This window comes from Prionailurus viverrinus, chromosome X, assembly GCF_022837055.1.
Source record: "Prionailurus viverrinus isolate Anna chromosome X, UM_Priviv_1.0, whole genome shotgun sequence".
NCBI lineage: Eukaryota > Metazoa > Chordata > Mammalia > Carnivora > Felidae > Prionailurus > Prionailurus viverrinus.
The window spans coordinates 49294140-49320784 of NC_062579.1; the positions used below are offsets into that span (position 1 = coordinate 49294140).

Here is a 26645-nt window from a genome sequence, read left to right on the forward strand (position 1 = left end):
AATATTCATCCTTTGTAATCGTGCAATTCAATTGATTTTAGTATCTTTATTTAAAAAGTCATGCAAACATCACTAATTCCAGAGAATTTTCATCATCTTGAAAAGATACCTTGTACCCATTAGCACTTATTCCCAATTCCCCCTCTTCTCAGACCCAGGCAACCACTAAAATACTTTCTGTCTCTATGGATTTATCAATTCTGAACATTTTATATAAATGGAACAACTTTATGTGGCCTTTTTATCTGGATCCTTTCTCATTTAGCATCATGTGTTCAAGGTTAAATCCATGTTTTAGTATGTATCAGTACTTCATTCAATTTTCTAGATAAATCATAATTGCTGGATTATATGGTAAGTCCATGTTTAACTTCCTGTGGGAATGATAAAGTGTTTCTATAGATACTGCATCGTTTTACATTCTCATCAGAAGTATATGAGAGCTCAAATTTCTCCACATCCTTGCCAACACATTATCTGTTACTTTATTATCAATTATTGTTATTATTATTATTATTATTGTTAGCCACATCCTAGTTGGTATGAAATGGTATTTCATTGTGGTTTTACTTAGCATTTTGCTAATGGCTGACAATGTCGTGCATTTTTTCATGTGGTACATCTTCTATACATGTACATCTTCTATAGATAAATGACTATTCATAATATTTGTCCATGTTTTAATTGGATTATTCCTGTTTTTATTTTTGACTTGTATGTGTTCTTTATGACTTCTGGATACAAGTCTCTTATCAGATATATGATTTGCAAACATCTTAACCCATTATATATCTTTTTATTTTTTGGTGGTGTCCATTAAAGAACAAAATCTTTAATTTTGATGAAGTCCATTGTTATCTTTTCTTCCCCTCTTATTGCTAGCTCTGGTGTCCTATCTAAAAATCCTAATCCTAGGTTACAAAGATTTGCACCTATGGTTTCTTCTAAGAATTTTGTAGGTATAGCTGCTATATTTGGGTCTGTAATCCATTTTGAATTGATTTTTGTGTATGATGTGAGGCGGGGTCCCAATTTCATTCTTTTACATGCAGATATCCTGCTGTCCTAGCACCATTTGTGAAAGAATGTCTTTCTCCATAGAGTTGTCTTATTATCCTTATATATCCTTATATGAATTTCTATCTGGACTCTTAGTTACATTCTACTGAACTATATGTCTATCCTTATGCAACTACCACAGTATCTTGATTAATATATCTTTGTAGTAAGGTTAGAAATTGGGAAGTATGAGTCCTCCAAATGTGTCCTTCATTTTCAAGATAGTTTTGGCTATTCTATGGCATTTGCAGTTCCATATAAATTTTTGAATCACTTTGTCAATTTCAGGAAGAGTGCTAGCTGGGTATTTTGATATGTTGAATCTGTAGATCAATGTGGGTACTGTTGTATGTTAACAATATTAAGTCTTTAAATTCATCAACACAAGATGTCTCTACATTTATTTAGTTGTCCTTTAATTTCTTTCAGTTCTGTTTTATAGTTTTCAACATATAAGGCATACAGTTCTTTTGTTAAATTTACCCCCTAAATATTTGATTCTTTTTGATGCTTTTGCAGATTGAGTTTTTTTTTTCTTAAATTCATTTTGAAGTATTCATTGCTATTATTATAGAAATATAATTAATATTTATATGTTGATCTATTTACTACATTCTTGATGAATTCATTTATTAGCTCTAATAGTTATTTTGTGTGTTTTTTGGAATTTTCTTTATACAAGATAATATTATCTGAGAAAAGCAAACATCTTCCTTTCAATCTGAATGCCTTTTATCTCTTTTTCTTGTCTAATTGCCCCAACTAGAACATCCACTACAATGTTGACTAGTAGTGGTGACAGCTGATGTTGTTCCTGATCTTAGGGAGGAAGCTTTCAGTCTCTCACCACCAGCTGTGGGTTTTTCATAAATATTTATTATCAGGTTGAGGAAGTTTCTATTTAGTCCTGGTATTTTTATCATGGAATCTTGTTGGATTTTGTCAAATGCAGATCACCATCTGTTTTTTTTTCTTTTATTCATTAAACTGCTATATTACATTGATTGATTCTTGTTTGTTGAACCAACCTTACATTCCTGGGATAAATCTCACTTCATTATGGGGTATAATCCTTTTTATATATTGCTGGATTTGATTTGCTAGTATTTTGTTCAGATTTTACCTTTATATTCATAAGAGATATTGGTCTTTAGTTTTCTTTTTGTACTATCTTATTCTTCTTTTATTATCAGGGTAATAATATTTTCATAAAATGAATTCGAAAGTATTCGCTTATCTTTTTTTTTTTGGAGGTGTTTGTAAATAATTGGCATTAGTTCTTCTTTAAACATTTAGTAAAATTCCCTAGTAAAGCCATGTGTTCCTGGAACTTTCTTTGTAGGAAATTATTATTATTATTATTATTATTATTATTATTCTACTGATTCAATCTCTTTACTTGTTATAGGTCTATTCAGATTTTCTCCTTACTTTCTGAATTAGTTCTGGAGGTTTGTATCTTTCTAGTAATATCTTCATTTCATCTGTGTTAGTCAATTTGTTGGCATACAATTTTTTGTAGTATTCTCTAATAATCGTTATTTCAATAAAATTAATTTCAGTTAAGATGATTCAATACATTGTCTTTATTTCAATAGAATTGTCTCTCCTTTCATTCTTGATTTTCTTAATTTTAGCCCTCTTTCTTTTTTATCTTGGTTAGTTTATTAAAGGGTTTATTGATTTGTTGATCTTTCCAGGGGACCAAGATTTGGTTTTGTTCATTTTGTTTTGTTTTGTTTTCTATTTTCTACTTCATTTATTTAAGTAATCTCTATACCCAGTGTGGGGCTCGAACTCATAACCCTGAGATCAAGAGTTGCATGTTCCTTTGACTGAGCCAGCCAGGTGCCCCTACTTCATTCATTTCTGTTCTAATCTTTATCATTTTTTTTCTGCTTTCTTTATTTTTAGTTTGCTCTCTCTTTTTCTGCATTTTAAGATGTTACATTATTTATTTGAGATCTTGTTTTTAACATAGCATTTACAGTAGTAAACTTCCCTCTAAGCACTGCTTTCATTGAATTTCATAAATTTTGGCATGTTATCTTTTCATTTCAATTCATTTTATATATTGTCATTTCCCTTATGTTTTCTTCTTTGGCCCATTATTTACACTGCATTGTTTAATTTTCATATATTTGTGAATTTCTGAAACTCTCTTTTGTTATTGGTTTATAATTTTATTTTATTTTTTATCAGAAAACATTTTTGGTATGACTTAATAAATTTAAATTTATTAAGACTTGTTTTATGGCCTTAAATGTGCTCTTTTTTCTGGAGGATATTTCTTGTGCACTTAAGAAGAATACGTATGTGGTGTTTTGGGGTGGAGTATTGTGTACATGCCTGTTAGGTCTAATTTGGTTATGTTGTTCATGACTTTCCATTTCTTATCTTCTTCTTACTTATTCTATTCTTTATTGAAAGTGTGGTATTTAAGTCTCCAGATTTTATGATTGAATATTCTATTTTTCCATTCAGTTCTGACAGTTTTTATGTTGTGGGGGAAGCTCTGTTATTAGATATGTATGTTCACAATTGTATGTCTTCCCAGTAGATTGAACATGTTACCATTATAATATCTCCATCTTTGTTTCTAGTCATATTTTTTTTGTCTTAATTTCTTCATCTAATATTAGTATAGCCCTCCAGCTCTCCCTTGGTTACTGTTTGCATGGAATATCTTTTTCAATCCCTTTGCTTTCAATCTATTTTTGTCTCTGAATTTAAAATTTCCTCCTATAGGGGCGCCTGGGTGGCGCAGTCGGTTAAGCGTCCGACTTCAGCCAGGTCACGATCTCGCGGTCCATGAGTCCGAGCCCCGCGTCGGGCTCTGGGCTGATGGCTCAGAGCCTGGAGCCTGTTTCCGATTCTGTGTCTCCCTCTCTCTCTGCCCCTCCCCCGTTCATGCTCTGTCTCTCTCTGTCCCAAAAATAAATAAACGTTGAAAAAAAAAATTAAAAAAAAATAAAATTTCCTCCTATAAACAGCATAGTTGCAGTTTGTTTTTTCAATCCATTCTGCAAATCTCTGTCTTTAATACCAGTGTTAACTCCAATTACATTTAACATAATTAACTTATAAGGTAGAATTTATACCTGTCAAACCTCATGGCTGTTTGTTGTTGCTATTTGTTGTTTGTTTGTTTGTTTGTTTTTTGTTGTTGTTGTTGTTTGCTTGTTTAGTAACTTTTTGGAACTGATTCTAGATGCCTGGGAATATAGTGAAGGTTTTCAAAGCCTCCTATGAACATCTTATTTCCCCACCTTTAAAAAAGTTTTATTTTATGTTATTTTATTTTATTATTTTATTTTATTTTATTTTTAACAAGCTTTAATGCACTTTATTTTTATTGTATAAAACTATGTGGTGGCCATAGCTAGAGCCTGGGTCCTCTACACAGAGACTCATGTGGGTCTTTACAAGATGGTCAGTGAATTCCTGATGGGGAGACTTGATGAACACAGACTCTTTCCAAAGGTCAGGGGTGAGACAGCTGTAGGTCTTGGAAATAGCTAAAGATTTTATTTTTAAGTAATCTACAGTCAAGGTGGGGCTTGAACCCACAACCCCGAGATCACTAGTCACATGCTCCTCTGACTAAGCCATCCAGGTGCCCCATCATTTCCCCACTTTTTTAAAGCTTTTTGGTTAGCTCCTTGTTTGCCACAATTGTTATCTACCAATTTAGCCAAGCTGATGTCTCTTATTATTTTCTAGAAACTTCCACAGGGAAAAAGCTGTTTACACTAGGCAGGCTATAAGTCAGGTTAAATAAACATAGTCTTTAGGGTAGAATCTTTCAGGGAACCCCCAGACAGGTTAAATAATGACAATTCTCTAAGAAAGAGTCTTTGAAGAAGTCCCAACACCATTCTGTTTCCTCCAGTGGTTAACAGGCTATTGTTTTTCACCATCAATACAGGCTGTTTTTCATGCATATTATGGGACTGGAAAAGGAGTGATTGGGAATAGTGTAACTTTAAACACCACAGAGTTTTGAATAAATGCTCCCTGGCTACAACTGTTTGATTAATTTTTACCCTTTTTCCCCCCCAATTTTCTAATTTCCTTTATGGAGTAGAGAATTTGAAGTATTCATCCCTCCATCATTTCCTCTGACGTTACTCCAGTCTAAGATGTTTTGATTAAGCAGTTCCCAACCTTTAAAAAGTGCACATCTAAAGTGTCAAGGAAAAATGACTCTGAAAGTTAATTGAATTTTCAGGATCCCCAATGTTGTTTTTTGTTTGGCAAGCAAGAAGAAAGATGTTGTTCTTCACATGTGATTCATATAAAAATGTACTCCAGGCCATATTCTCCCCCTCTATTCAGAGTCCTCTAGTTCTCCCCCTCACTCAGAATAAAGTCTTTGACCTAAAAGTTAACGACTTATAGGATCACAAATGATCTGTACTGCTGTTGTACCTCAGACCTCATATTCTACCACTTTTTCTCCTCCTGTAGCTGCACTGGCTTCTTTGTCAGTCCCAGAACATGTTAGGCATTCTCCCACATCAGGGCCTTTACATCAACTATTCCCTCTGCCTTGTATGCTTTTCCCTGAGATATCTGTGCAGCTCACTCCCTCATTTGTTCAAGTTTTTTCCTAGGTGGCATTTCAATGACGTTTGCTTCTGTCACTCAATTTAAAATCAATCTGTCCCAGCACTCTCCATCCCCCTTACCATGCTTTTTGTCCATCGCACTTGTTGCTTTCTAACATATTACTTAATATTTTAATTAATCAAGTCTATTGCTTATTGGCTATTTTATTCCCTCTGCACCTCCTCATGCACATTAAAATAATATTAGTCATGGTAATGATTTTTTTAATATTTGTTCACTTACATATTGTATGCACCCAGAACACTGCCTGGCAGAGAGTAGATATTTAATATATACTTATTGAATTAATTAATTAATTTCTTAATTCTGCCCAAATTTCTCTTAATATTTTCTCTGTTTTATGGAATAGAAACCATGTGCCTAGTATAGATTCTGGCACTTAATAGGTGTTTAATAATTTTTCATTGAGTTACATAATGAATATTATCCCCATTTCCAGCCCTTATTGATAGGTAAATGAAATGTTCCACCTAAATAAACTTTCTCAGATAACTGATTTCCAGAAAGTCTAGGTTTTAAAATTTTTATATATCTCTTAATGTAATAGGCAAAATGGTTTTCATGCCTTTCAAAACATAGCAGAGTGACTTTTTTGTTGCTGTTAGGAAAACTGTGGGAAAAAGAATAGGAGTAAGAGATAAAATACCTGGTTGTGGCAATGATTTCATCTCTTAACTGCATGAGCTTGGACAATTCTGTTAACCATTCTGAACCTCAGATTCATCATTTTTAAAATGATAATAACTTCCCTGAATACCTCATGTATTGTTGTGTGAGGTTCAGAGAAGACAGTGCATGGGAACACTATCTGTAAATTGTAAAGCTACCTACAAATGCAAGGTGGAGGTGTTTATGATTTGGGAAGATGCTGAGTATATATGAACTGATTCCTACTGGTTGGTGTTTATTAGGGAACAAAGAAGGGGTACACTCAATGTGAGAATGTCTAAGCCTGAATAACATCAGCATTGCCTGTCATTAGTTGAAGATAATTTTACATTCCTAATGTTTAAGAGTAGGTCTCTTTCAAAGCTGGAATTTTGCAGGTCTCCTTGTCCTGGATTACTAAGCATGACTCTTGCTTTTTGAGAAAACTTTCTTGTGCCCTTAGGACTGAAAAATGTACTCCAAAATGCATAGACACTCAAATACCAAGGGACCTTTGGGACAGTGAAAAACCAGCAGATGAAGTTAGACCTGTTTGTCAGCTGATGTTCCTCCACTTGGCCTGGGTGTTTTACTGGTTTTGTTTGTTTTTCATTAAAGAAAGCGTACAAACGTGTGCTTTTGAGTTCTCCTGACTTTCCTAATCACCAGTGGAAAGGAGTAATTTATTAAACATATTTGGGGGGTTCTACATTATAAAGGAATTTTAAGATTAATGAGAGACTTCTCATTTTTGTCAGTGACCATTATTTTAGTTCATAATTCAGTTGATTTAAATATTTTTGGTGAGAATTCTTTTGGGGAACTCAAATGTATAATAGGAAAATACATTATATTTATGGAAAATGGATGGATGGTATGGGTAGACCTTTTTTTCAATGGATCCAGTTTCCCTGCCTCATTCTCTGATGGTTGGAAGGTAAATCATTCCAAAGTGCTTTAACTGAGCAGTCAGCATGCCAGCAGTTTATTCTACCATCCCACTAGCCTCCAGATGTCATTTTCCCAGTCATGCTTGATGGTCAGTTACTGGTCTTTCAGATAGTAATCACCAAATGCAGTCCTGAGCAGAGGTTGGAGGAAGGAACAGTCAAACCTGTTTGGTCGTCTTAAGGTAGTGGTAAAAAGAAAAGCGTTTGTTTTTGGTACAAAGGGAGAGAAAAATGGATGGAGTCAATGTGTTTGTGACTTTACAAAGTTTTTGATGACCAACAAATCATCAGTTTTACAGTCTGTTAAATTCATCAGTCTTGGCTCTTTCCAACCTCTGTGCCTTTTCAAATATATCACATCCTCTGGAATGCTCTACCTGTGCTTTGTTCACTTAGTAAAATTTCATGTTGTCCATCAAGATTACTCCTTTTGTAAAATGCAACTTTCCTGACTTCTTTTACCTTTGGAGTTGATTTAACATTTACAGGGTGATAGCATTTCTATTACTATACAAATTATTATCATCCTATTATTTTGTCTTCTGATGACATTATCTTTTGCTAAATTCTTTGTATATCTTTTCCTGGGTCCTATATTTAAAAACCCACTCATTTACTCCTCTATGTTTCTATTTCTCTTTCTTTTTAAATATTTAGTGACTGTCTACGAGGGCCAGACCTTGTGTTAGTTGTTTTACACACATTATTTCATTTACATGTCCTAGCAGGCCTATGAGTTATTATTTCTATTTTACAGTAAACTAAATTGAGGTCCAGAGAAGTCAAAGTGACTTGCTCCAAGTTCCAGTTAGTAAGAGGCAGAGCAAATATTTTAATGCAATCTGTGGAACTACAATGCCCCATTTTTTACTACTGTACTACACTGGCTCCTTTCTTTATAGTTTCCACTAATTCCTCCATGAGTGCCCCATCCCAAACTATCAGAACCTTTGTGGGGCTTTCCTAGAGTCAGGAAGAAATTTTGGCTTCTTAGTTCTATAAATCCATCACAATGTGACTGCCTAAGGGGAAGTCATTCAAAATAGTCCTTGGGAGAGACTTGAAGAAGGTGGCTATGAAATAATTGGGATGCAGGCTCACATTTCCCCTCCTCCAATCAGTAATGCTTCAGCCCTCAGTAGGTATGGCAGTGACACCACAGGCAATGTTGACCTCAGTGAGGCAGCATTTAGGGGAGGCACTAAAAGCTTCTCCAGCTTTTCTTTTTTTTAAACTTTTTTTTTTGAAAGTTTATTTATTTTTGGGACAGAGAGAGACAGAGCATGAATGGGGGAGGGTCAGAGAGAGAGGAAGACACAGAATCTGAAACAGGCTCCAGGCTCTGAGCCATCAGCCCGGGGCTCGAACTCACGGACCGCGAGATCGTGACCTGGCTGAAGTCGGACGCTTAACCGACTGCGCCACCCAGGCGCCCCATCTCCAGCTTTTCTTGAAGCTGTCACACAGTTCAATGGATCTTTAATGGGGCCCAGGTTTGGGTTTTTCTTTCCACATACCTTTTCGTTTCCTTTTTCGTTTTTCTTTCTGTTTTATTTTCCTCTCAACTTCCTCTTCCTCTCCTTTCCTCTCCTCCTCCTCCTCTCTAATCTTTAATCTTGTCAAGAAACATGTATTTTGGTAAAGTCTACACTATAATCATCTTGATATGTAGCTTTTGAATTTTCAGCACAGGGTTGAACAATTGAGTTTTCAGTAGGCATTTTCTTGTTGTTGTTAATAACAGACATATTTCTTTGACTCTGTTAGAGGATCAGCTTCCCTAATTACACAGTATGGTGAATAGACAACACACCTGTTATGAATAGTGACTCTAAAATTGGGAATTAGAATGTGCTGCGAACCCTTTTTGGCTTCCTGTCTGAAGTCTTATGGAATATAATCCCCTTGTGTAGATAGGGATACTGAAGCCCAAATAGGGAATAGGATTTGTATCAAAGTCATAGGGAAATTTATAACAGAGCTTTGCGTATTTTAAATGTGTATTTGGAATGGGAAATACATGTACATGATACAAAATTTTTAAATTACAAAAGGTTAAAGAGTGAAAGATAATTCTGAATCCCCATCCCTCAGGCATGCAGTTCTCTTTCTCAGGAGTAGCCACTATTTATTAGTTTCTTGTATACCCTTGTAGACATAGTATGAGTATTTATAAACATATAATATATATGTTAAACATATTAATATATCAATATTCCTCACAGAACTAGTGTTCTTTATTGTTTTTGCATCTTCATTTTTTTCACTTTACAATATATCTTGGAGATTGTTCCATTAATGGCTGTATTGTATGACTGTATTGATGGCCTCTTATGTTTTTTCCAGTCTTCTGATATTACAAATAATGTTGCAGTGAATGTTCATGTATAAATGCCATGTCACACATATGTTGGGTCAAAGCATATGTATATTTTAATTTTGAAGGCTTTTGTCAAATTGTCCTTCACAAATATTGTAAGATCATTATTATTTAAAATTTGGATCTGATAAAATTTATAAATGAAATAGTGACTGTTAATTTTACAAGAGTTATTGCATTGACCTTATAGAAGTGTTCAGTACAGAGTTTCTTTAAATGTTCCATATTTACATTCATATGTGAATTCAGTTTAAAGAAATGTTATTTATACACTACTGCTCAGGAAAACATCTGTTGGGTAATGCATGTGAAGACAGCAAAATTCCTCTGAAATGCAATTGAATCTACACAAGCTGTGATTCCAATTATATTACCAAACCTCATAGGTGTGGTTGGGTGAAAGTATAGGGAGAAAAGAACAAGAGAGTCAGACCCAACTAGGATAAAGTAAAGCTACCACTAGGGCAGAACCAGTGGTGTGTCAGTAAACTGGATTTCTGCCTAGAATGGGGCAAGGGTGAATGAGGAGCCCTGATACTGTAGTGTTTGCTAATTTCCATGATGTAGACACTGCTATCAGGACTGATAATAAAGCTACCAATATTATAGGACTGACTGTGAAATTGGGAAGAGATGCTCAGAATTGTTTTTTTATGAGTCACTATAAGCCAACTCTAGCACAACACAGGACAGAGCTCAAGGGAAGACAGCTTGAAAACATAAAACTTGGGTCTGACCAAATGTCAAATGACCTTGGCAGAAGTGAGCTGGCTATTTCTTGTGGTGTTTTCCTTGGTGAGTTTGGAGCCTGTACTTCTCCCAGATGGTCTTTCCAAACCTCATCTGAAGAACATCATCTCTTTGGTGCTCCCTGAACTACTTATCTGAGTGGCCTGAACCTCACTAGTCTCCAGAGGAGCAAAAACAGCAAGGAACTTTGTAAACTGTCAAATGTTATTCCAGTGTCAAGCATCTGTCCTGTTATTAATATGGTGTCAGCTGTAAAAAGTCCATAAGCCATTAACTCACTTGCAAGGTCCAATATCAGCAGTTCCCTCCCCTAGCTGAACGTTAGAAGCAATGGGGGGTGAGAAATATACTAAACAATCACAGAAGCCACCCTTACCCCCCCCCCCAATAAATGGAATCAGAACTACTGGGAGTAAAACCAGACATCAATACTTTGTAAAATCTCTGCAGGTGTTTCTGACTTGTAGCCACAGTTGAGAATTACTGCCATGTACAACCTGCTTTTGCCACCCAGTCAACTTTCCCTACCATATCCTCTCCCTTTATCATATGTTAGCCCCACTAGCCAACTTGCTATTCCAAGAAGGCACCAAATTCATTTGTGACATTAAGACTTTGAATTTGCTATTCCTTCTGCTGGGAATGTTCCTCCTTTGGCTCTTTGCATGTCTGGCTCCTTCAATCATTCAGGTGTCAGCTCAAATGCCATATCCTCATAGATTTTTCCCTACTCTACCTCAATTAATTTCCCCATTCTATCATAGTACCTTGTTGTATTTCCTTCATTGTATGTATCACCATATGAAAATATTTATTATTTACCACTTATATATTACTTGCCAGTTTTCACCAAAAGATCATCCAACTTGCAGGCAAAGCCTTTGACTGTATTGTGCACTGTTGTTTCCCTGGCTACCTAGAATAGTGCCTGGAACATAGTAGGTGTATACTCAAAGATTATTCATTATTCATCAGAAGATAGTTATTAAACCCCTTCTATGGAAGAACTCAGTGGATAGATTCAAATAATTCTGTATGTTAAGATTTAAACTGCATAGCATGGAATTCAGGCTATTAATGATTTAGCCACCATCTAACTTGTCAGTTCTACCTTCTTCTACTTCCTGTCCTCTTGAAGCAGGAGGCCCATGTGAATGGCAGTGCCTGGGGAAGATGGATTGGAACTGAACACTGAAGTTTCTGCTTTAGCAGATAAGTGTGTGTGTGTGTGTGTGTGTGTGTGTGTGTGTGTGTGTGTTGGAAGAAGATGGAATGTTTATTGAGGAGAGCAGCATGGTCAGAAGATGGTCATTGATGGAGGGAAATAGAAGACAAAATAAGCTCAGTAATATTACCTATAACTCTTCTAACGTGTCTAACATTATCCCTTTCACAAATCACACATGCATTCTGTACCATTTGTTTTGTATAACTTTATGAAGTAGACAGTGCCATTATGTTTATCCTCATTTTTTAGATGAGGAATCAAAGTCCAGAGATGCTGAGGGCAATTGGAGCTGGGACTTGACACTTGCTCTTCTGACTGCCAGTCCAGCCAGTGGTCTTTACACTTCCATTTTATGGAACTTGGGCCAGATTGTGGAAGGTACTGAAAGCAAAGAAGAGGAATATGGGCTCAATTCCTGTCCCTTCTCACTAAAGTTAACCATTAGGTCAAAAGAAATAAGAATTATCATAGCTTTATAAACACTCCTAAGGAGGTTCCCTGTAAAGCATTAGCTGAGGGCCCATCCATGGTACTGGGTTAACTGACACCTGTGTTTCTGGGTGGGTAGGACAGGTGGGGGAAATGGTCACATTCTTGGAATCACAGGGACTCTGCTACTTTTTAAGTCGTTTTCACAGAAGACTTTCTTTTTGGCAGGGAACAAACTATGTGCCTGGTATCATCTAGCCTTTTCCACAGGCCCAAAAGCAGTATCTTGGGGAAAATTTTCTAGGAATCAACAGTGCTTGGAATTCTTTTCATAGAATCACTCCTTGGGTGATTAGCCCTGAGGTTCTAGGCTGTCTTAGCTCCAGAAAAAGTTTTATCTTTAGGATGCATGACGCTAAACAGGCCTTGGGTTTGTTCCAGTCTATGTAGGTCACTCAAAGGAGAGGCACTTAGCTCCTTTTTTCTGTAGCGTTTTAATTTTTCAGGGGAAGCCCTTACAGTAAAGAGAGTTGAAGTTGGAAAAACAAGATAAGAATGCAAACTGGCTTCAGTCCTCCTTGAGTCACACTCAGGAGAACTCTGAGACTCCCATCAGAAATTCCAATATGAATAGAAGAATTCATTTTTTTTTAATTTTAGTTGGTTAACATACAGTGCAATATTGGTTTTAGGAGTAGAATTCAGTGATTCGTCACTTATAAACAGACCCCAGTGCGTGCCCAACTTTATACTCATCACCCATCTAATCTATCTCCCACCAATCTCCCTCCACAACCATCAGTTTGTTCACTATCATTAAGAGTCCCTTGTGGTTTGTTTCCCTCTTGTATCTTCCCCTCCTTCTCATATGTTCATCTGCTTTTATTCCTAATTTACACATGTGAGTGAAATCATGATATTTGTCTTTCTCTGATTCGTCCATGCCACTTATTACATTCTGGCTCCATCCATGTCATTGTAAATGGCAAGATTTCATTCTTTTTGATGGATGAGTAATATTCCATTGTATATATGTATATACAACACCTTCTTTATCCACTCATCAGTTGATGGATATTTGGGCTCTCTCCATAGTTTCACTATTGTTGATAATGCTGCTATAAACATTGGGGTGCATGTACCCTTTCAAATACAAATATTTTTGTACCCTTTGGGTAAATACCTAATAGTGCAATTGCTTGATTCTAAGGTAGTTATATTTTTAGTTCTTTGAGGAACCTGCATACTGTTCTCCATAGTGGCTACACCAGTTTGCATTCCCACCAACAGTGCAAGAGGCCTCCCTTTTCTCTGCATCCTTGCCAACACCTGTTGTTTCTTGTGTTGTTAAGTTTAGCCATTCTCATAGGTGTGAGGTGGTATCTCATCATGGTTTTGATTTGTATTTCCCTGGTGATGAGTGGTGTTGAGCATCTTTTCATATGTCTTTTAGTCTGGATGTCTTCTTTGGAAAAGTGCCTATTCATGTCTTCCCATTTCTTAACTGGGTTATTCCTTTTTTTGGGTGTTGAGTTTGTTAAGTTCTTTATAGATTTGGATACTAACCCTTTATCAGATATGTCGTTTGAAAAGATCTTATTCCATTCCATACACTTCCTTTTAGTTTTCTTGATGGTTTATTTTTCTGTGGAGAAGCTTTTCATCTTGATGAAGACCCAATAGTTCATGTTTGCTTTTTGTTTCCCTTGCCTTCAGTTACGTGTCTAACAAGAAGTTGCTGTGCCTGTGTTCTTCTCTAGGATTTTGATAGTTTCCTGCCTCACATTTAGGTTTTTCATCCATTTGGAATTTATTTTTGTGTATGGTATAAGAAATTAGTCCAGTTTTCCCAACATCATTTGTTGAAGAGACTTTTTTCCATAGGGTATTCTTTCCTGCTTTGTCAAAGATGAGTTGACCATATAGTTGTGGGTCCATTTCTGGGTTTTCTATTCTGTTCCATTGATCTATGTGTCTGTTTTTGTCCCAGTACCATACCATCTTGCTGACTAAAGCTTTATAATATAGCTTGAAATCCGGGGTTGTGATGCCTCAAGTTTTTTGTTGTTGTTGTTTGTTTGTTTGTTTGTTTTTCAGGATTGCTTTGGCTATTCGGGGTCTTTTATGGTTCCTTACAAATTTTAGGATTGAAGACTTCTGAATCCACCTTCCTTAGGTTGTTCCTATTTTCTTAGTGTCTGCCACATTCCCTCCTAAGATAGGAGAACCAAGGTCAAGAAAGAAATAGAGATAACACACCAGGTCACATAATGATTCAGTGGAACAGAAGGGCTGGTCCTTCAGTCTTCTTTCCTCCTCTGTGCTTTTTTACTGTTCTACACTGCCTCTGTCTTTGAAGCATAGTGTTAGGGCCCATTTGAGAAGAGATATCACATTGACAAAGTCAAGCATCAACATCGAAGGTCATAGACTTGGTTTCTGATCCTGCTTCTGCCACTTACTAGCTGGTGACTGCAGGTGAGTCATTCAGTGCCTATGAGCCTTATTTTCCTCAATTCTAAATTAGGAATAGTAGCTACCTGAAAGGGTTTTGACAAGAATTAAAATAAGTAACATCTTTGAAGGCACCTTGAATAGTACCCAAAGTACAGTGGGATTACCCTCCCCCTTTTTTTCCTTTGCTCTCCCTCAGGAAGTCAAGTGTTACTCCTCTTTCACACTTGGAAGAGGCAGTATGGGTAGATGTAGAACATTCAGGGCACATAAGTCAGGATAGAGGCAAATAAGATATTTTCTTGGTTATAGTGGTTAAATAGAAAGCATATGCTCTCTCTATTGAAACTGAGCTATATTTTTTTGGTATCAGTAATCACTCTGTATTTCAGATTTCCTCATATATAAATTGAGGATAGTGTTCTAAACCCTCCCTCCATTGACAAAAGGCTCAGCAAGATAATGAATATGAAAATTATTTTGAAATAATAAAGCAAATGTGCAGAGAACATAATAGGCAAGACTTCAGTTTTAATCTCATCACTAATTGACTGTTTAATCTTGGTCTTATCCATTCTGCTTTCTGGATGTCTGTAAAATGAGAGTGTTGGACTAGATGATCTCTGCAGAGGTCCTTGCCTCTTATGACATTCAAGGAGTTTATTATTTAAATAATAATAATAGATAAGATCTGTATATCTTTATGTATTTATGTTGTTTTCACATTTATTGTCTCATATGAAAGTAGCACTAAACTGCTGGACTAAGAATAGGAAGTCCTGGATCCTTGTCCCTATTTTGACGTTGACTCATGCTATAACCTTAAGTTTTTCCCCCATTCTCCAAGTTTCAATTTCTTAATCTGTAAAATAGGAGCATGGGGGTTGGACTAAATCAGTAGGTCTCAACTTTTCCACATAGCCTTGGGGACTTCTAGAGTTTCTCTAAAGTGTACTACAATGCTAAGGCTGCAGAGAACAGGAGAAAAGGAGAGGTGTAGCAGGATGAGTTCTAAGTTTCCTATGCCCACTTCAGGCAGATTTGGTTTAATTTTGTTTTCTATATCTGGGCCTCCATGTGCTATTTCACTTGTAAAAAAGTTTCATTGCAATATATAAAAAAAAACTTGAATAGATGTGCTATAAAGCCTCAGGTATTAAAGGCAGGATTCAATGAAATATGTTGTTTGGTAACTTCATTTTTGTTGTTTTAACAAAACACAATATTGTGAACATAGTTCCAAGTAAAAGAAAAAGAGGACTGTACAGCATTCTCCTGCATAAATATGGAATAATTTTGTCATCTCCCTAATGTTAGATATTTAAATTTTTCCAATATTCTCTGTTTACATAATGCTATATTGTACTTCTTTTTCTGTACTTACATAATTGTTTTCTTATTAAGCATTCCAAGAAGTGGAATTACTGGTTAAAGCTTATGTGTACTTAAATTTTTTGGATATTTTATAAAATGCTCTCAAAAAGTTTATATTCCTACCAGCAATACCTCTTTGCCAATACTAGTATTTAATCATTATCAATCTGACTTATGAAAATGATATCTTCTTTAATTTGTATTTCTATGATTTCTAGTGAAGTTGAATTCAACAATTTTCATTTTTTATTGATCATTTATATTTCTTCTTTTAATTGACTTTTCATGTTTGTTGTCCATTTTTCTACTGCACTGTTCATCTCTGTATATCAAGGAAATCGACCACTGTTTTTCCATAGTTGATGCCAATATGTTTTCATTAGTTTATGGTTGTCTTTGAGTTTGATTAAAAAGTTTAAATGTTTTCTAGTCAACTAAGTCTATCAAAATGTTCACTTATTTTTCTTTATTGTCATTCTTTAAAAAGCCCTTTCTAATTTAAAAAATATATCACCTATACTTTCTAATAATACTTTAATGATTTCCTTTTATTTTTGTTTTTGTTTTTTTTCATTGACATCTTTGGTCATTATGGAGTTTACTTTGGTTTCAACTAGTAATTTAACTTTATTCTCTTTTTCAAATATTTAGCCAGTTATGACACCAGTTCGTGAATAAATCATCCTTTTTCCACAGATTTAGAATTACATATTACATATATGGAGTCTGTTTTTGGCTTTTCTGATCTCTTCAACTGATCAATCCATAGTGGAGTCACTATCAAACGGCTCTAATTATTACGGCATTATAATACTTTAAATGTCTGATAGGAAAAGTCTTATTACTCTTTTTTTTTCAAAAATATCTTGGCAATATCATAAATTTTACTACTTCAGGTGAGCTTTGACATTATTTTGTCAAGATTTTGTTGGGATTGTTTTAAATGTATAGATTTCACTGGGGGAAGGGGACCAATCAATAACTTTACAATATTGCATCATCTCATCCAGGAATACTGTACATCTTTCCACTTAATTCAGGTCTTTTACATACCTCAATATATATTTTTTTAGTTTTGTTCATATAGGTCCTTTATTCACACTCTAGTTATAAAGGATAAGTAGTCCTGAGGTGCCTGGGTGGCTCAGTCGGTTAAGTGTCTAACTTTGGCTCAGGTCATGATCTCATGGTTCATGGGTTTGAGTCTTGCATCGGGCTCTGTGCTGACAGCTCAGAGCCTGGAGCCTGCTACAGATTCTGTCTCCCTATCTCTGCCTCTCCCCTGCTCATTCTCTCTCTCTCTCTCTCTCTCTCTCTCTCTCTCTCTCCTGTCAAAAATAAATAAAACAGTAAACAAATAAATAAAGGATAAGTAGTCCTGTGTTCTTAAGTCTTTTCTGTAGCTTCATAATAAACATGACAATTCAGTCCTCTCATTTGCATGATACCTCAGGTGATGGATAACTCCCCTGCTTTAACTGATATGATTTAAGTAGGATTTTTCAGAATGAACAAATTGAAAGAAGCCTAATCAAACATTGACCTCAACTCACACTGCATGGCAACACCAATGAGGATGACAAAAAAACAATAGAAATGGGAATTCTGTGGAGACAATATCTGAAGGCGGTCTCATGACTTCTGTTCTTGGTGGAGTTTTGGATCATACTTAAGCTTTATGATGGAACAAAAGGACCATGAAGAAACATGTAGAACATCATCAGCCAGTCAAGGATTTCAGAGCCAGCTGGCAAGCAGAGGACCTCATGCTATCCCATTATGTGACCATTCATAGTAGTCAAGTGTTTGCAGCTGTTCTAATAGGAGATTTATCAAGTACTTAAATATGCAACTGGTTTGCAATTCCAGAGTGTGAACTTAACCTCCTTCAACGAGAGAGGATTTTTTGTATTTTGCCCAAAATTTCACAATGGCATTTTTTTGTGAGACTCATTATTAGTTGTTGATATAGCCTTGGTGTTCAGAGAACTAGGTGTAATATTTGTAGAATCTGAGGAGGAGGAGATGGATAGGAGTTTGTGTTGTCTGTGTTTATTATTCAGTCATCTAGGCTACTGCATGGTAATAGAGGACTTTCTAGGACCACCTTGGAGCATACCCAGGTCACACTTACACTTCTGTCAACTGAATACCAAGAAGGCATTCATAGGGCCATACACTTACTAAACAATGAACAAGGATACCTAAAACCCAGGTGCTCTGTCTTGAGGCTACACCCACCCACACTACATCTCCATTGGATGCAGTTGCCAGATTTGTCTCTGGCTCTACCACCAATTTCCTGTGGCTTGGGGCATGAGATTTCAATACTTTGTGTCCATTTTCATAACTGAAGAGTCAGGCATCACATAGGGACATTTTGTTATAAGGCTTCCAATATTCTTTACAGCCCAAAGATGAGTTCGTTCCAATTAGACCCAATGGGTCAGAACTACAAGGAGATAAATCATGAGTGTCCTGGAAGGAAGAGTCTTATAACAGAGTCCAGAAATGGAATGGGCTTCAATTCAAGAAACATTGGGGCAATCTTTACGGGGATATTACAGAGGGAATTCAAGCCTTGTACAGAGGAGTGTGTGTGTTGTGACCAGATACTATTTAAAATTGTCTCCAATCTGTAAGATTCATAGCCTCATGGTCTGTGATTTAGAGCAAACTAACTGTGATGCCAGGCAGGTCAGTTTCATCTTAGTGAGCATCATTTTATTGAGCTATAGAATGATGTATACAATAATCCCTATTATACTCCTTTGTACAAGATTGTTACTAACTTTTGTAAGCTAATCGAATGGTAGACATTTTTAATCTTATGTTACTATATTTTATGTTATGCTTTAATTTATTGTCACTTTATGTTATTGTATGTTTTATATTTATTATATATAAATAAATATGTAAAATACACATGTTATTGCATACTGTATTTTAATTCACTGTTGTTATTAAGAACCCTGAAAAATTCAGCCATATTGGAAAAGTAGGATAAATAGGAAAGAAGTAATAGCAACCCAGTGATTATACATTGGTTCTGCTATCATTTGAGGAAGTTGGTAATTCAGGCAGGAGAAGTAGATTGGAAACAACCTTGAGAGGTTTTTCCATCCCATTTTTGTTCCTAATCCAAACTGTACAGATGAGTTACAGTTCCATGTTTAGGAGATTCCTTCCATATCCATATTTGGGAACCTTCACCACTTGTGTTACCATTAAGTATCATTTAAAACTTTAGAGTCACTATTCTGCTTCAAAGAAACACATATTTCATATTTATGCATTTGTATGATTTAATATGTTGTATACTTTATATGTTCACACACATATACACAAAGATTACACCCTATTGTGGGTGTACACACACACATTCATTCACACATGCATGAGTACACACATATGTGTAAGAATGTTGTTTATACATATGTTGCATATGGCTTGCAATAGCAGTGCCTAATACTGTGTTAATTGCCTTTATTTTTTGAAGGGCTGTAGAAAACAAAGAGAAAAGATCAAATGACTGTAGATATAAAAGGTAATGTTACAGCAAGTTACTATCCTAAAAGGAGGGAGTTGAGGGTGAAGAGATAATTATTTTGGTTAATTTCTTGCTTATTGTTAATACTTGTAACGTTTATATAAAAGACTCTACAAATATGTTATGGATAAAATCCAGATATCTTTTAAGACTCCTTGAGCTGGATATGGAATTCTTGAATTACTGTATTAGTGTACACCTGAAACTAATGTAGCACCGTATGTGAACTCTACTTGAATTAAAATAAAATAAAGAAATAAAATAAAATAAAATAAAATAAAATAAAATAAAATAAAATAAAAAAGACTCCTTGAGCTGGAAGAGATTTTAGTGGTTTTCCAGTTCAACTTATCACATTATGAATGGAGCTGAGAGGCTAAAGGACTTGTGCAAGGTCATATGGTGAGTTAGTAATAAAACTGAACAAGGATTCAAATCTCATGACTTCCAGCCTAGTGCTTTCTCTGTTATCTGGGACTTAAACATTTTTGTTCAGCAGAGATTTTCCTCTGTAACCTCAAAAGTGAGTACAGTGTCTGGCCCATAATAAATGCTCAATAAATGTTAAATTAATACACAATGGCATTGGTTGTACTGGGCTTTACACTTATTCCCAGGTAAATTATAAAGGATATCTGTGTTTTAAGCCAGGAGACATTCTGGGACAAAATATGAACCATAGCTAGGGAGATGATCTGAGTTTCAAATTGAAAAAACAAATTCATACTTTTTCCACTGTAATCTTCTTCATTCACAGGATGGTTTACTTTTAGCAGCGGAATCTAGAACTCCTCTGGGAGCCCTAATCCTTTGGCTCTGTAACCATTCCTTTGCAAACTTGGGTTCAGGAGCTAGTATTTTCCTGTGGAAGAAGAGATTCCTCAAAGAAGTATTCATGGGGCTCCTGGGTGGCGCAGTCGGTTGAGCGTCCGACTTCAGCCAGGTCACGATCTCGCGGTCCGTGAGTTCGAGCCCCGCGTCGGGCTCTGGGCTGATGGCTCGGAGCCTGGAGCCTGTTTCTGATTCTGTGTCTCCCTCTCTCTCTGCCCCTCCCCCATTCATGCTCTGTCTCTCTCTGTCCCAAAAATAAATAAACGTTGAAAAAAAAATTAAAAAAAAAAGAAGTATTCATAACTTGACCCTATTTTTACTAATTAATGTGACAAACTAGTCCTGAGGATTGCAGCTGCACCAAAAACTGGGGATGTCCCCATTCTAGAACATCCATGGCACTGGAAGTGAACCCACTGGAATTGGATACAGGGCCTCCCCTCTAGGAGTTGATACTCAATGACTGAATGGCACTCACAGCAACATCCTTTCTGTGCACAAATAAGAATCTGCAGTTTGCAGCAGAAAAAGGCTGTTAGTAAATTATGTGTTCTGTTAATACAAATGGTAGAAAGAGTACTTGTTTAGAGGCCTTAGTTTTCTCATCTGTTAAGTAAAAGTAATGATAGTACCTATGTCAAAGAACTGCTGAGATTATTCATTTAAATGGGATATGTAGGGTCACCTGGGTAGCTCAGTGGGTTAAGCGCCTGACTTCGGCTCAGGTCATGATCTTGCAGTTTGTGGGTTCAAGGCCTGCGTTGGGCTCTGTGCTGACAGCTCAGAGCCTGGAGCCTGCTTTGGATTCTATGTCTCTCTCTCTCTCTCTCTCTCTCTGCCCCTCTCCTGTTCACACTCTGCCTTTCTCTCTCTCAAAAATAAACATTTTAAAAAATAAATGACATATGCAAACTTGCCAGCATAGGCTTGGTTCATAGCAGGTGCCTATTAAGTAGTAACATTCTTCCTTGATAGGTCTCCAGTTGAGTATTCTTCAGGCAAGTCACATTCCCAGAACTCATCCTTGGAATGAAAGGGTTATACTGGAGTAGTTTTTAACAGTTCCTTCAAGCCCAGCATTCGGAGTCCTTTAACAAGGGGAAGGGAATGAGAGAGTAACAGGGTGGAGAGGAAGGAAGGAAAGAAGGAAGGAAGGAAGGAACAGGCAGATTTTGCTGACCTGGCTACTAGTGAGTCTCCTACATAAAATAACCTACTATAATACAGTGTTTTCTGTGCCTGATATGTACATTTTATGCTGAAAAGGGAGGGAAAAGCCAAGCTGTAGCTAAATTTATGTGTTTTTCTCCCGCTATCAAATAGCAATTGCTCTTAAATTTTTCTTCCTTTTCCCTACCACAAATATGCTTCCTCTGCTAAAAGAAGCCTCCCTAACATCACAGTCTCTCACATAAACTAAAGCACAGCAGTAAATGAGAAGGACTTGCATAAAGAAGTCTTGCATGTTTCAGAGCAGCAGGATATGTATGTCTGTCTGTTTATGCTGGCTACTCTGTATACCTGTGGATCACCATTTGTGTATTCATTCAGTCAGTATTTGAGGGCCTACTGTATGCCAGGCCTATGTTAGGAGCAAGGAGGCAAAATATTGAGTAAAATATGTATTTTTTAATGGACCTCCATGTCTTTATCTGAGCAGCTGTGATCCTGAAGATCTCTGAGTCTGAACACATGTATATGTTTCTGTGTATCTGTGACAGCTCCAGGTGTACACGACAGCAATCCCCCCCCACACACACACTGGCTTCAGAAGACTTCCCTTTGCCTGGTGTGATTCACTTCACAGGCATTGAGCTTTATCTCTGTTTCGTTTTTATAACTTGCAGGATTGGGGATATGATAGCTAGCAATTTAAAAACAACTAGAAATATCATGGAGTTCTTTCTCATAGAAGTTTTACCTGTTTTTTTTATTATGAAAAATAAGCATTCTGTTAGCTTGAGTATGATCCTTTGCATGAATACAGGGGTCAGGAGGAAGAAACATTGCCTAAACCAAAGTTTCTGCTGTGCCATGCTAAAGGAGTGGTGATTTCTGCCATTGATCATTTTCCCATGGGTGTTCGTGGCTTTCAGTAAAGGTAGAATGTCTTATTTTAAAAAAACGTTACGTAGTTCTTATCATGAAGGGAAGTATCAACAGGACCTCAATTGTTCATATTGATTAAAAACTCCTATGAAAACCAAACAATATAGCATATAATTAAACTAGCCTGTGTAATTCTGTGTGATCAAATTCTTTAGGGCCATTCTCTGTCCACTTCTCTTATCTGGCAGGGTTACCTTTATGTCTTTTCTGCCTAGAAATACCAAAGGAGAGAGACTCTGGAAATGCATTAATAGGGTGTCTACTCTTCTGTTTGTTCTCCTAGGGAAACAGAAGTACCTGTGTGCCAGCAGAAATGATTGCACCATCGATAAATTCCGAAGGAAAAATTGTCCATCTTGTCGCCTACGGAAATGCTATGAGGCAGGAATGACTCTGGGAGGTATGATACTTTTCTCCCTTTCCTTACCTCATTCTCTTGTTCTTGCTTTGAACCAGATTTTCCTCTTTGGTGCTTCCTAGGTGGCCAGCCATACTCTAGATACAGGCTGACCCCTTCATATCCAATGTGGCTATCAGCCAGCTGGTGCATTTCTTTATCCTTAATGATGTCACACCCCACTCTAGGGCTTAGCATAGGAGCAGAAGATGTGAAGCAGGGATCAAGTCCCATCAGGGGACGAGTGAGTGTGGAGTCAGAAGACACAGTGATACTGGCCTTATGTTATTGAATGATGGCTAGGATGAGAGAATTATGGAATTGAGAATAGTCACAGGTGCAGGATGACCTAGGCACAGGCTGGCCCTGAACAAACAGGAATATCCTCAACTAACTACTCCTATATTGTAGGGCTGGCCATCTGGAATGAGAAGCTGCTTCTCTTTGGAGCCTATGATTAGACTGCCAAGCAGAGCCAGTTTTCTATCCCATATGTCCCAGGGTTGAGCAGGCCTTTTAATCATTTCCTTTTCTTTGCAAATCTATTGATAATTTCCAAAATAATTTCTTCAATAGCACTGTAGCTTTACAGAAGGAAGATGCAGCTTTTTCAAGGGCAGCCCTTCATCATAAGGCTCTCTGTCCCCTAGTCTGTGTCTACTGTGAACACTGTCACCATTCCAGAAAGTCTTGGCTTACACTTATATTTCCCCCTCCAAATTCATCATTTCTTCATGTATATGCCCGCACAGTGGCATGGTACTCTCTGCTGCCTGATGCTTCCAAAATGAAGCACCTTTCATGAGAAAAGCAAGCTCATTAGTCTACTTTGATTTGGAAATGGGACTTGAAGAAAAGCAAGCTCATTTCTGAATGCCTGAAACTGTAGCCTCCTACCTGATTACTCATTATCAGCTTGGAAAACCCAAGATCCTAGAATCCTGCCATTTCCCCTCCCCCTCTCAAAGCTAATTTAGTGCACTTGTCCATCACTGGCTTTCTGTGAGGTGCTCAATACTTCTATCCATGTACATTTTTATGTAAACCAACTTGTTCTCTATGTGTGGGTCTTCATGTTGATAGCTGTATCCTCCCCTCCTTTACAGGCCAATAATAGTCTTTACACAGACCAAAGTCCTACAAATAACTCAGGTTCCATTTGAAATAGTTGTAACAGAACCATCTCAAATAGTGGCTAGTGCTCCCAGACATGGCAAGCAGATGCTCTGTGAGTAATCTTCCAGGCAGCCACATCAAATGAGACTCAAATATCTGAGAAAGACCAACCTTGTTCTTGTTTGCTTATTATACTCCAGAAAAATCCTACAATTGTGTCTATGGTGGGGAAGAAGAGGCAGGACTGGGGTGGAGAAATGCAGAAGGAAAGCCAGGAAAGATGACAAAGGAATAAGAGGGATATAAATAAAGGGAATAAAAGGGATAAGAGGAATTTTTCTTCATATGAATGTTACAACCCCTAATGCGTCATCTCTCAGTATTTAGCCCTCTGTCCATTGTGTGTAAGAGATAGGGGCTCCCAGGTAGAGAACCTCTTGTTTTTAAATCTGATAATATGAATTGCAAGCCTGCTTTGATGCAGGTGAAGTTAATGATAACAAAAGTTCTCATAAAATTTGGGTCCAAATCTTAAAATTAGTTTCATGTTTCAGCCAACATCCTCCATTATAAAGCAGTCTGTGACATGATTATAGTGAACCCTTTTTGAAAAGGAGTCTCTGTGCATCTGATAAACTCCTATATTTAAAGTGTACAATTTGAGGTGTTGTATGGAAACCAATTTGTCAATAAATTTCATAAAAAAAATAAAGTGTACAATTTGAGAAGTTTGACATATCTGTACACCTTCCAACCAAGATAATTAACATATCTATCACCCTCCAAAATGGTTTTACGCCTCTTTGTAACTCCTTTCTCTCTCTTCCTTCCCTGCTTCCCAACCCCACCTCTAGACAACTGATCTGATTTCTGTCACTGGAGTTCTGTTTGTTTTTTTTTTCTACAATTTTATATAAATACAAACACACAGTATGACCTCTGCTGTCTAGCTTATTTAATCAGCATAACTATTTTGAGATAAATTCACATTGTTGTATGTATCAATAATTTATTCCTTGATACTGCTGAGTAGTATATCCATAGTATGGATATACTGTAAATTATTCGTTCACATATTGATGGATATGTTACTTGTTTCCATTGTTTTTCTCCCCATTACAAATAAAAATGCTATGGACATACATGTACAAAAAAAAAGAAAAAGAAAAGGAGTTTTTGTATACCAGATAATTTCACTTCTCCATATATCAGTCAGGCATAAATCTGTAAAGTTCATGGAGAGAGTGGTACAGTAAGTTTTCAAATTGATTTATTGGATAGTGTGCTCAAATTTGTATGGGCTTGGTCAGCACAATGAAAAGAAGATGAGAGGTACTGTGAATGACTTTCATTTCAGTTCAATTTCTATGATATTTAGAAGCACCATCCTAAGCAACAGAGTGCAGGCTGGCAAACTTGAAGAAATGTCTACAAGATACAAGGATTCTTGATATTGTGTAAATGGTCTTACCTTTGGAGTCAGGCAGAACTAAATTAAAGGCCCAGCTCCATTATTTACAGTGCTTCCTTTAGGCCTCAGTTTCTTCATCTGTAATTTAGAGATATCACTCACAGATTCATGATGAATGTGAACATCTTTGGTAAATGACAACATGCTAGACAAATGTGAGGGCTTACTATGATAGTGAGGTCACTAGTAACTTAGATGGTAAGCTGTTTAAAGCAATTACCAGTTGGCTTTTACCCTGAATTACTTGTCATGCCCTATAATATGTAACAATTACAACAGGCAGAACATCACCAGAAATCACTTCTTATCACCTCAAACTAAAAGTACCATCAAAATCCTGTTTGGAAGCCAATCCTAGTAATTAAGGAATCATATATTCAAATACCATGCCAGTAACATCCCAAGTGTTTACCCACTTAAACACCATTGTTTGAAAAACAAACCTTTCCATTTTGCTAAAGTTATTCCCATGTTCCCTGATTCTCTGCTGCAAACCCTTCTCAAGTTTATGGTTAACTTGCAAATTAAGTGTACAGTACATCTTTACTCAAAACAATGGAAAAACTATAGAAAGCATAAATGCAGAGTGGCTCTTTAAATACTTTAGCAATAGACTTCCCTTCTCATAAGATTTGGTTTTGGCATAGACATTCTTATCACATTGAAGGAAAATTCATATAACTTTGTTTTATTCTTCCCATCAGTAAACTCAAAATGGTAGCCAGAAATGGGAACTAGGAGTATGGCCTTGGGCAGTCCCTTCTCCCCTCTGAGACTCAATTTTCCTATCATAAAATTGAGATAATGAGATTTACCAAAGACCTGTATGGCACTACCATTTTGTGATTCTATGTCTAAAGTCATAGAGAAAGCTTATTAGCCTTTTTGTGGATTATGTATCCATTGCCCTTAGAAGTATAGATAGTCTAAACTTGAGTATTTTGACTTGAATAGTAATTTTAGCTACCTCAGATTACACCTAAGTAAGGTATATTATGTGTCCAAAAATATACTGGATGTACAGATTATTGAAGGAGTGGAGGGCATAAGGGTTATCCTTGTATCTTAGAGAAACTGGCACACTACAGCTGAAGCTTGCTTGGTCTTGAGACCTCAAGATCTCTAACTGACTTTCTCTGTAGTGTTCATCTACTGTTTGGTGATGGGATCTCCATAACTCAGAGATACTTAAAGCACATAGCTTTTTCCTTTTTGCTTCTAGGCCTATCTACATGTTCACTGCTCCTTTTTTTTTTTTAGGAGCTCT

General features: G+C 36.5%; 1 protein-coding gene across 1 annotated transcript in view; it reads left to right on the forward strand.

Moving 5' to 3' along the window:
* Positions 1-26645, forward strand: part of AR (androgen receptor) — a 180112-nt gene that overhangs the window by 122388 nt on the left and 31079 nt on the right. Inside the window, exon 3 of the mRNA XM_047844059.1 lies at positions 22678-22794. Within this exon, the coding sequence (XP_047700015.1) occupies positions 22678-22794 (117 nt within the window). The remainder of the gene's footprint in view (positions 1-22677; positions 22795-26645) is intronic.